This window comes from Coenobita brevimanus, chromosome 94 (genome assembly GCF_032717465.1).
Source record: "Coenobita brevimanus isolate Jiangsu-jjx chromosome 94, ASM3271746v2, whole genome shotgun sequence".
NCBI lineage: Eukaryota > Metazoa > Arthropoda > Malacostraca > Decapoda > Coenobitidae > Coenobita > Coenobita brevimanus.
Genome location: NC_137047.1, coordinates 898,513 through 910,971, shown reverse-complemented (window position 1 = coordinate 910,971; position 12,459 = coordinate 898,513). Strand labels below are relative to the sequence as shown.

The 12,459-nt window shown below is 40.0% G+C and overlaps 1 protein-coding gene across 1 annotated transcript; it reads right to left on the bottom strand.

Moving 5' to 3' along the window:
* Nucleotides 1–581: 581 nt before the first annotated feature.
* Nucleotides 582–8,200, bottom strand: mRpL24 (mitochondrial ribosomal protein L24). Its single transcript, XM_080282577.1, has 6 exons — nt 8,067–8,200; nt 6,824–6,996; nt 5,128–5,259; nt 4,186–4,279; nt 1,960–2,120; nt 582–737 (listed from the first exon to the last, which is right to left on the bottom strand). The coding sequence occupies exons 1-6, from the start codon at nt 8,160–8,162 to the stop codon at nt 638–640; spliced, it is 756 nt and encodes a 251-aa protein (XP_080138703.1). The 5' UTR covers nt 8,163–8,200; the 3' UTR covers nt 582–637.
* Between the last annotated feature and the right edge of the window lie 4,259 nt (nt 8,201–12,459).

Here is a 12,459-nt window from a genome sequence, read left to right as displayed (position 1 = left end):
ATAATATATAACTTGTAGAAAACCTCCATACATTACTAGATGTGTTTTACATGAAAGAAAAATACCCAGACAGTCAGTCATGTCTTGGATTTGAACAACTGCATGTAAGGAATGGCTGTTTCCAAATGGCTGCTCCATTCTAAGTAGCACAATAGGCTCTGTAGCACCTCCTCCTAAACAGTTTATTATGCATATTATATTTAAACATTTGTCTGTTTCAGTATCTTTAATCTCAATATAATTTGCATTGGTAATTTACACAAGGATACTGAAGTTTAAATTTGCTTGTATGCTGTTTCTGTTATTTCAGTCTTAGCATAATTTGCATCACTAATATACACAAGGATACTGTGTCCAATGTACAGAATGCACTGCCAAGGAAGAGGTTGTTATGAAGTCTCCAAAGCCACAAAAAATACCACCCTGAGTTCTGTGCTGTTAGGCAACTAAGCATATGTGTCTTTGGTAAAACTGCACTCACAGTTTCTACCATTTTAGTATTTAGCATCATCTGAACTGACGTTACAATTCATCTTTAGAACAAACATACGAATGCTTCAAGGATTAGGACATCCAACATGGAAATAATAGCTGTATTTACATTATCTGTGCAGTATATACAACAAAATTATCCATTTCAATACCAGTAGGTCTTGGTCGGAACTCTATCTTCTTTAATGCCCATCTTCTCTGCAATATCCATCTCAAATGTTTTCAGTGATGGTTGGAATGTAATCCTGGAAGTAGATGAAAAACATTTTAGTGTGAGACAGAGTATATGTGCTGCCTGGTTATAAAAATATTCCACAGCTTCTTCCCTATCCTCTGTAATGGGAATGGTGGGCTTCAGGAGAGGGCAGCTTCAACTTGCAATCAGCTGAAAGCTGCCCTTCATCCGCAATCCACCATTCTTTTGTCTGGGTTAGGGAGGGGACTGAGAAATGTTTGTACAGAACAACAAGGTAGCTCAAAGGTCTGGTCATATAAGTGCTCCTACCTGAAGGTGTCCCTCTCCAGCACCTACTGTACAATAAAATAATACTATAATCTTACAGTTCAAACAATAATGATGACGGCTCTTAACAAATTCTGACACTGAGGTTTTATAATTTTTTTATAAAATAATGAAAATGTAATCTTAAAAAAGAAGTGGTATAGGTATGTGGTGTCCGATGTCCTGCATCATATGTCATTCATTTGTTGACAGTGAAACACAAACTATTTTAAGACAGAATCTTTTCAGTGCTACTTCCCTCACCTCTGTATGGAAGGCTTTTCGAAATATCAGAAAGCTGACTGATTCCAAATATCAATGGTTCGTAGAAAGAGAGACATCACATGACTGAAGGAGTTAAAAAGATATTTTCACTGAGCTTACTGGACCACTGTGCACTTATTCCCTTGAGTCCACTGAAATCTCATTTATTTTATTCTTGGTACCACTGGGTCACTGTATTCAGCTCTGGAGAAACCATCTGCAGTGATGGGATTAGGATCAGTCACCAATAATCCCATTACCTCTGATACCTCTCCCTCTGATGCTGAATAAAACTGTACGAAGGTAGGAGGGAATACAGGATTCTGTATAACACTGAACTCAAGGGTTTAACTCACTTGGACTATGACTTTAAATCTAAAAGAGAACAGCAACTAAGAATTTTACTGTATTAAGCCATCTGCCTTAGTGTCCTTGTTCCTGCTTCATATACTGCAGGTGGCTTTAGTTTTTAAGTCTGGAACTTACTCCTTCCTACCACTTGTATACTATGTGACAGTTGCATGAAGTTCAGTAAGCCTTTGTTATGATGTAGGAATATCTTCTTAGTTACTAGTCAAATCTACACTCCAATCTAATTACGCTCAGCCATCAAATAAGTTGAAGTGAGTTTGGGATTTTCACCAGATTAGAACATATGTGCCATACTATGATAAAAGGAGAGCAACTCAAAATAATTTTACTTTGTTAGGTCATCTGCTTTAGTGTCCTTTTCCTGCTCTACATAGGTGTCCTTAGTTTTGTAGTCTGGTGTTTCTTCTGCCAGCTTGGGCAAAGGTATGATGCGTCCCGTGCGCAGTGAAACCCGCACTCTCTCACCCTCCTCTGTGTACCGCCATTCAGCCTGAAACAGTATCATCACCACATAAGTCCCTATCATAACCAATCGATTATCATCATCATTATTTCTTCACTTCAGGATGGGCTGAGGCAGAATACAAAACATGTGAAGATAATGTATGAATGCTGGAAGATTGTCAACAGCATACCCATTGAAATGGGCTGTACAATCATTCAAGAATGACATGAGTCCAAACTCTTCCTCCTAACACCTCATTCACCTAGGCTATTTCATAAAGAACTACAAAAATATGTGCTACCTAATTCTTCTTAGCCTGGTGGCAGTGTTAATTTCTTGTAAAAGTTTCATGATGATGATGATGATGAAGAAAAACATCACAGAGACACAAGTTGTTGATGATCAATCCCAGTGTCTGGCCAAGCAGACCCATCAACCACAAGCAAGCAACCACCCCTGCAGGATCATCCTGTGCAGTGAACCCGATGTTCCCTTGTGGTTAACAGTACCTTGCAGTGGTAAGGCATAGGGAAAAGTATGATTTGGTTTCTGGGTGGATGCTGCATTTGTGTCTCTCCATCAAGTTAACAGGAGCACCATAACAGGCTCCAGTTCACTAAGTGATCTGGTTATATGGTTATCACCTGGCACTGCAAATGGTTTATCACCTGGCATTGTAAATGGTTTCCTGAGTTACAGGAAACTATCAGACTTGTCACTCAGTCAAGAGCCACCTGAAGTGGAAAGAAGGTTAATAAAATATGACAAGAAGGAGAGGGATAAATAGAAAGAAAGGAAGGTAGATACAGGTACAGAATGATAAAGGTGAAGAAAGAAGCAGGTAGCACTACATCAAGTAAGTGGATAATGGATGACACCACCTAGCCTACCATTAGCAATGCAATAATGTCAATGGCAAGTGTTAATCCCATGACTGTTTTAAGTGAACTACTGACCTGCCATTTCAATCCAGCACTTTTATGGTAAAACTATAACAGTGAGGAGTTCTACTAAATACAGCTGTACTAAACAGTGGTTATATGGTATACTGAATAGCAAAACAAGTTATACATATGCATAAACATGTACTATAATATTCAATGTGGGAATCTGGGTACAATATTGCACTACCATTCCTTCTGTAGAATCATAAAAACATCATACCCACCACTGTAATCCATTTTGGCCAAGTATAATAGCACGATTCACCCATTCGGTCATAATTTAACCCAACAAGATGCATTTAAAAAAAAAAAAAAAATTATAAACCTACTCACATCTCTGACACGATATAGCTGGGTTTAAATAAAAATGGCAGTGATCATAAAAATGAAGATATAAACTTCCAGAGCCACTGCTGTGATCACTGTGTGGTTAAGACAATGAAAGTGCAATCAACTTGTTCATTATTATCATTTCATCTCTAAGTAAATACCCCAGTGGATTTTGATATGACTCATATTTCCCTTGATGAGTAGAACAATTTAAAAGAAAACTGGTGCATACAGTAAATCATATTATACGAACGGGAATCACAACCATCCAACACAGCTGTAGCGTGTCAGTTTTTACCCAACAGAACTGGACCACTCTCATAACCTGAATACTTAGTCGTGGTCATATGAATATTGACGAGCCTTAGTTATGAGGCAATAATGAGTCTCACTGGTTACTAGTCAAATCAACCTTTAGTCTGACTACAAATGCCACCATCTGAACTGTAAAAAGTTAGAGATCGTCATCATGTTCAAATGCACTATAGTACCTGACCAGACAACAAAATTCATCACTTGATATATCCCTACTGACAGTAACACAAGGAATATGTTAGTTCTTTAAGATTTTCTAGACAGGGCACAGTAAAACACCACAATGATATTATCATGATTATAATAGGCTAAATTGAAAGACTGAACAATTATAGTCATGAATATACTGGCTGTCTGGACATTGCTACACCTCACCCTTCCCTAGGGTGTGAAAGGAGGTCCAGATGATGATGTACTGGCAACATAATGAGGCTACTACCTGCCACAGACTGGGACTGAACATACATTGTTTCAGACAACAGATCCACTGACTCAACTCCCCAAGTAGCTATATCACTGACCTTAACAGGCTTGTTGTCAGCTGGGTCAACCAGAGCCACTTGATCCGTCACAAGGAGTGGAGCCTCACTCTTCACCATCATTCCAGGGTAATTACTGCAACATAAAAATGGCCTTACAATATCGTTGCTCCCAACTTAAAATTTCACTGAGTCGAAGAGTTGGTTAGTTGGTTTAAGACTTGAAACGTCCATACAACAAAATTTACTAACACCTGAAGTCAACTACGTACGAATCAATTGTAAATACATGAATTTAGGAAGAAATGAAAGACCACTGCAGGGTGTGGGGGTGTGGGGGGCAATGCCTGAAAATGCTTGAGGTTGCCCTGATATCCAATTTATTTCTACTAGATGTGCAGTGTGTAAATACAGACGTAAATAAGGAACACAATGTATAAGAAATTTATATGCTTAAAATTTAATGCTCGGACTTATATTCATATGAAACCTGACAGTGAATAATGAATATGTATCAGAACAACCAAAAAACAATTAAATCAATTTACCCAACAAATTAAGGTGAACACTGTACCTTCTTAATAGTGTAATGTGAGAATTCTAATAGTGTTAATCATAAACCCTCTTAAAGGTATCTGCATAACATCAGAAGGATCTGCTCTGAAAAATCGGCTTTACCCTGAAAAAGATAATTTATAAGTCTGGCAGAGGCCAGCACCCACTCAATCCCTCTGCCTTGTACATCTATGCTCTCAGAGGTTTTCTAACAACTCTGCCTTACGGCTTTATTTCACACTTTACACCTCAAAAATCTTCTGTACCGTCTGTTAGGAATGTCTATACACACTGACATACTCTGCTTAAAGGTAATAAAAGACAGTATAATCAGTTCTGTATTAATGTATCGTATGCAACTACAAACTGGTAAGGAAGGGGTGCTACAGAACCTCCTAAATGCACAAGAATGAACACCAGAGTACTGACTTCTTCTTGCCAATGATGCGGTAGTGGCAGTTAAGTCCCTCCACCATAATCCAGTTCCTCTCCTGCACCACATAGTTCACCAGCCCCTGCTTCCCTTTATCTGGACCCACCAGCACCTCCACACGGTCACCTCTGCAAAAGAAAGTTTATCATCATCGTCATGACTAATCTCTCCATAAAGATGGGTGAGGTAGAATACAGAAACATAGAAAATATACATATGTGAGAAAAGTTACTACAGCATGCCCAGCATACAATCAATATAATGTATTACAATACACCAATAAATTGAATACAGTACACCTTGATATGGACGACATACTTTAAACCTTTTCAATAGATGATATTTTATCATTTTTGCAACCACTACATGATCTGATTCAGATCTAGGGACTTTTCAGAAATGTAAGGATTAGTCCATCCTTCTATCATCCAATACTACATTGCCCCATGAGAACCGTAGGAGCCTGGGGCTAGGCATGTTGGTCCTGTCATTTAAGATGAGAGTGACCAGCCTCACTCATCCCCGAGTGGCATTATGTGAGCAATAAACCCCAACCACTCCCTGGATATAAACTTTCACTGGCTCAATCCAATTGCAGTGCTATAATTACCCACTAAACCACCAGGCACCAAAATTTGGTTATATGGTTACCACCCAACATAGCAAATGGTTTCCTGCTGTACAGGAAACCATTTGGCTTGTCACTCAATGTAGAGTCACCTACAGGCAGAACGAAGAGGAAAAAATGAAGGAAAGAAAGACAGAAGAGGCTGTGCAAAGTTACCCATAGACAGAAGGATGAGGAAAGAATGAAGGAAAGAAAGACAGAAGAGGATGAAAGGAAAGAAGGATGGAGGAGAGGAAAGGGCAGCTTCTCAGACCTTTAATGTAAGGATTAGACAGTCTCATATAGATATATATATATATATATATATATATATATATATATATATATTTTAATGAAATGAAAAATGAACCAAAGGCTTGTACACCTGCATGTTGCTCTTTCAACGAAAACTCAACAAAAGACAGCTAAATTCAAGATCTGTTCATTTTGAGATGTTTGGGCACTCTACCTATAGACAGACACCATAATCCCGTAAGAGGTGGTTGTTTGTCTTTGAGTTAGTTGTTTTAAGGGGAGGGACATTAATTCTATGCCAATCCACTTGTCGACACATAGGGAATATTTTATGATTGGTTACATGGTTACTACCCAGTGCTGTAAATGGTTTCCTGGCTTACAGGAAACCATTAGGCTTGTCACTCAATGTAAAGCCACCTGAAAAGGAAAGAATAGTAATAAAAAGTGACAGGAAAGATGGGAGAAATAGGAAGAGAGGATGGCAGCCACAGAAGAAGAACGATAAAGGTGATGGAAGAAGTAGGCAACAGTAAATCAAGTGTGTGGATGATAGTCACCACCACCTACCATCATGTTTGGACACAATGCATTTAAAAGACTGGGGGTCATAAGAAGAGGGAAATGCAGAACAGACTTAGGTAGACAGTTCCTCTTCACTATCACTAGGCCTTTCCAATCTACATCTACAGTTAGTGACACTCAATCACTCAAGCTCCATCTGAATTTTGGAAAACGTGTAAACTGAAGAGGTACAACAGTTTTAGCCCAACCTCAACTCCTCTTCACCTCAACTCCTCTTCCCTCCAAGACATTCCACTGGCACTTACTTGAAAAATGTCCATTCAGCAACAGGCTCTACAAAGACCTTGGCTCTCCGTGTTCCTGGCTGGTTCTGCCTCTTGAATTCCTGTGTCCAAGGTCTGTTTGTGGTGAACCGGAAATTCTTTCTCTTAACCTCTACCTGCCGGAACTGGATGGCTTTTGGAGGTCGCCATCCGACCTAGAAATAACACTGTCTTTAAGAGGAGTAAGTTGGTCATCTACCTTCAAATGCACTGGACTTTAAATAGCCTAGCCTCAGGTCCTTATATCTCAACATGGGTAAAATGGAGGGCAGTGCCATTTATTTTGTTATTTTTTACCTCGTTACTAGCACATCATGAAGTTTTTTCTATTTTTTTTTTTCCTGTTAACACAAATGATCGTGCTCAAGTTGGGGGAGTCCTTTTGCACTGAATGGTTTGATGAGGGATACATTTAACCCCTCCCGATAAAAAAATTATTTCCTTAACAGTGTAAAATCATCTGGTGGTACGGTAGTAGGAATAAAATAACATTCATGGTCTGGCTATACAAATGTAACAATTTCAGACTAATGTGTAACATAAAACAAATTAGGTTTAGATCGATTTGCACATGATTCTTACCTATTTGGATTATACCCGTATATTTAAAGAAAAAATCTGTACATTCAATGATTGTGTCAAAACTGATTTAAGTTTGACATGTTTATGTCCTTTAAGCTACACTACACTGATTTTCCTAAACAACTTCTGGTGAATGATGTAATCATCAAGAAGGGGTAAATATGAGAATGGATATTAAGTCCCAGCAAAATGCACAATGTACATTAAGCCTCTTTATATGTTATCTTCATTAATGTTCTGTTCTGTTGCTACTAAGGTCTCCGAGACTTATCTGCATTTCTCATTACCAGGTCAATTTCATTCATCTCAGGGGAAACATCTAAAAGTCATAGGGGTTAATGAAAGCTAAGTCAAATCTTAACCTAACTGTGAAAGCATCATTTGTTGGTCCACACAATGTGGTTGTCATAAAAGAATTACACTACCGTACATGATGAAACTAAAACCTTGCCAGAAACTTTTCTCCATCTGTGACTGGGAGCTTTCCTATATTTTGTCCTGCTTTTTCAGTTCATAATTACTGTTCTGGCTAACAAAAAAAAAAAAAAAATTCTCACTCTGAACAAACATTTCAGACTGAAGGTTTGAGAAAGTGAACTACTGTCGCTACACACTGTCAATTTTTATAATATAAATAGTTTACCTGTTCCATTGCTCGTTTGATGTATGCTTCTGGGAGATTTGACGTTTGTTTGGTCATGTCTGAAACTGACCTGAGCAAGCCTGCTAATCGAGGCATGATTATTCTGTATGTTCACTCTGAATACACCCCACCGGGATCCCTGTGTTTACTAGTGCACGTCGCTTACTCTCCGTTTCCACACGTGAAGTATGTTTTTCATAAAATCCATTATTGAATTTTAATATGTGAACGGGAAAATGTTTATCTCTATTCTTCCAGAGGAAAAAAAAAAAAAACACGAATTTTTTGCGTATGATCGGTGACGTCATGATATTATGAATTACTGGTATGTATATGTGGTGCACATTAGAGACCCTATGGAATGAGTTCTCTAATGTATATCATGGCTGATCCATTTCTTGTGTTGAAAGCTCTTTTGTTCTTGACGTGTGACGGGTTTACCTAGCTTTTCTGCCAACAAGAGCGAGATCCTTGATGGTCGTTAAAAATGGTAATTCCCACCATTATTTTATTTTATTATTATTATTTTTTTGTGGGGGGGAGCCATTGCACTATTATTTTCTGCACTAACTACATATACCTGCTAATCCAGCAGTCTTATCAGTGATTTGTTTCTATTTCTCAAGCGCAACTAAAATTAACTGAAGTTCCATTACAGTAAAACGTTTTATGAGAATGATTCATTCCCACAAAGCCCCGGGCTCTAGTAAACTAAATACCGTCAGTAGAAAACGAAATTTTACTGAACACCGGGCTCAAAATAGAAAACAGCAACAGAACCTATAAAAGTTTAGGCTGTTTCACTGAGGCTCATTCTTCCCAAGACAACAAGAGAGTGTAAGCGAAGTTTCAGGCGAGTTAAAATGGTTCGTTTAACACTTATGCAATACTGTGTTCTTGGTGGGTTGTTAACTGCCCTTGCGTTTGCAGTTTGCGATCTGTATTTAACAAAACTGACTGAGAAAACAAGGCTGGAACTCGAGGAATTAAAAGAAAATTCTTTCAAACGGCAAATGGCCTTACTTTTCCCCAAGTTGGCCCAGTGGCTGGGATACAATGATATTGCAGAGTGCTGTGAGGCGGTACATCGGTTCAACCTTGTAACCCGAGTCAAGCGACTAATATGTCTCCGTAATAGATTGGAACAGGAGAAAAGAAGACAAACACGGCGTGAAACGGACCATACGTTAATCTTTTTGATTGTGTTTCCCCTGCTCACTACTGTCCTGTTGGTGTTTGACATCCGGGAACGGTAATTACAGCTGGACAGGAAAAAATTCTGGCTTTGGTTAGAGAGGAATATGTCCTGAAAGACATGAAGAGTGTAGCATTACATAAGCATAATATAATTTCAGAAGTGAAGCTGTGTTTATGTAATGTTTTTGTTATTCGTTCGATTCTGATAGTCTTCTACCGGAACTCCCCTGCGGCAGCCACCTTGTCGTGGTGGGGGAGCTTACGTGCCCCAGTGGTCCTGGCAGGGTCTCTCATGCGGGACACCTCGCTAGTGTGGGCACAACCAAGAGCTGCCACCCCACTGGCCAGGGGAAAAATACTTCCCCAGCATCCATGCTTGTTGTAAAAGGCGACTAAAAAGGGCTTTTTTGTCTCCCATCTTTCTCTCTTTACAGTTCTCTTCTGTCCTACCTCTCCTCTTAATATTTCCGTGTTTCTTCTGGGCTTTTAATTTCTCTCTGCTCCTATCAGGTTACACATTTGGTTTCATGACATGAAGGATTTAAAGACTTCCCACTGACAATGACCCTTTCTCCCTCACACTACTTTCAGGCCCAAGACACTTCCGCGCCAACCTTAGTGCCATACAGCCATATGGCCTGGTGTTTGCTCCTCATTATTCCTTCTATCCTTCTTTTTCAATGGGAAATCTTTGGTTTTCCAGTTAAGACATTCCTTATCCCAGGAGCGGTGGTGATAAGGAAATGATTTGCACTATGAACCTATATAAAAACTAAACGAATAAGGAAAAAATAGAAAAGTTGTTTCATTTCCGTAATAATGTTAATTGATATTTATGACATGATATTTTAGATTTTAATTAATCCAGGTCTGATTCAACCTAGCCTAGGCCTAAGCAGTCGAACTAGACACCTTTCACTACGCATGCACGGAAGCCAAACTGGGGGGGGGGGAGGGGGCTTCGCTCTCCCTGACCCTCCTAACGTTAATATTTACTCCATACCTGAGACTGTAAATTAGGCTCCAGGGACAGGGGTCATAGAGGGAAATACACTGCCTGGTCACACTTCCGTCCCCTGTCCCGTCCTTATCCTCCCAGGTAGTCGGCGATGTCTTCTGTAAAGTCCTCTGCGATGTCACCCACCTGGAGCGTATCTAGAGCACTCGCGTCCTCGGCGTGGCATTCTGGCTAAATAATTTGTTCACCTTGTCACACTCATTCCTGCTGACCCCTTGACCTATATATCGACACGTACAACACTTGATATTCATTATACACCTGATATTCATTTATACACTTGTTATTCATTATACATCTTCTGCTATTCATTATACATCTGCTATTTATTATACACTTTCTGCTATTCATTATACACCTGCTATTCATTATACACCTGCTATTCATTATACACCTGCTATTCATTATACACCTGCTATTCACTATACACCTTCTACCATTCATTATACACCTGCTATTCACTATACACCTGCTATTCATTATACACCTGCTATTCACTATACACCTTCTGCTATTCATTATACACCTGCCACTGCTGCTGACCGTCCATCTATCCCTCCTCAGTTCTCCATCACTGAAACTTTCCACTCTGCTTCTTCATCTTTTCCACTTCCTCACACTCCTTCCCCATCTTCTCCACTTCCTCACATCTCCTTCCCCATCTTCTCTACTTCCTCACATCTCCTTCCCCATCTTCTCCACTTCCTCACATCTCCCTCCCCATCTTCTCTCTTTCTTCACATCATCCCCATATTCTCTGCTTCCTCACATCTTCTCCATCTTCTTCACTTCCTCACATCTCATTCAACATCTTCTCTACTTCCTCACATCTCCTTCCCCATCTTCTCTACTTCCTCACATCTCCCTCCCCATCTTCTCTCTTTCTTCACATCATCCCCATTTTCTCTACTTCCTCACATCTTCCCCATCTTCTTCACTTCCTCACATCTCATTCAACATCTTCTCTACTTCCTCACATCTCCTTCCCCATCTTCTCTCTTTCCTCACATCATCCCCATTTTCTCTACTTCCTCACATCTTCTCCATCTTCTTCACTTCCTCACATCTCATTCAACATCTTCTCTACTTCCTCACATCTCCTTTCCCATCTTCTCTACTTCCTTACATCTCATTCCTCATCTTCTCTACTACCTCACCTTTCTCTCTCTCCCAGGCCTTCCAAAACACCCTTCGCACTTCGCCAGCTCCCTCTCCCGCCTCCCCCCTACCCTTCACTCCTTCAGGGACGCCTTCTCGTGGTGAGGGAGATATAGCCAGAGGGATCCACTGCCCGCTGATACAAACATCCCTTAACTCCCTCCTTATCCCCTAAAACGAGGATGGTGGACGCAGCAGGGCAACTCTAGCCTGCAGTCCATCGGTTCACGTTTAGATAATCAACAACAACACAAAACACTACCACCACAACAATAACAACACGAAACACTACCACCACAACAACAACACGAAACCCCACCACCACAACAACAACACGAAACACCACCACCACCACAACAACACGAAACACCATCACTACCACAAAACAACACGAAACACCAGCACCACAACACGAACCACCACCACCACCACAACAAAGATAACAAGGACAACAACACGAACCACCACCACCACCACAACAACAACAACAACAAGAAAAGGATATAATAAGAACTCTCCATAAAATCCACAATGATATATTTTTAGGCCTGTCGTTATATGCACAATAAATCTGGCATACTTACACTATATATTATTAGTTTCTCTACGTCTGTACACCAAGGCATATATGTACAATAAACACCTCAGTAGCCCAATCAGTACGGGGATCAGGTTGACGCTTGGTTCTCTTCCGTCCGACGATTTTAGGAAGCTTGAGAGACAGTTCTGGGTGGTACAGGAGGCCCCTAGCACCTCCTCCTTAGCGATTTACTCAGTCTATCTCATATCTCATTATTTATGGCGTTTTAATATCGACACAAAATATCCAGGTGTAAGGTGCAAACGCCCGCATTCTCGTCAGTTAAAGGATGTTCCCTAACACCTCTTCCTTAGCGATTTATTTTTGCATGTGGGTGGTTAACATTCTTTGGCACGTTATTTTGGCAGAGTATGGGGATACTGGAAGGATTTATGTAATACAGAAGAGGACAGTAAGGTGTAAATCAACAAAATAAATCG

Bases quoted from the DNA above. Each gene is read 5' to 3' on its own strand.
- mRpL24 (XM_080282577.1), bottom strand. From the start codon at position 8,162: ATGCCTCGATTAGCAGGCTTGCTCAGGTCAGTTTCAGACATGACCAAA. The intron at 2,121-4,185 runs GTCAGTGATATA...ATACTGTTTCAG, and splicing joins CTGACAACAAGCCTGTTAAG to GCTGAATGGCGGTACACAGA. The intron at 738-1,959 runs GTAAAATTATTT...ATCTACTTCCAG, and splicing joins AAAGCAGATGACCTAACAAA to GATTACATTCCAACCATCAC.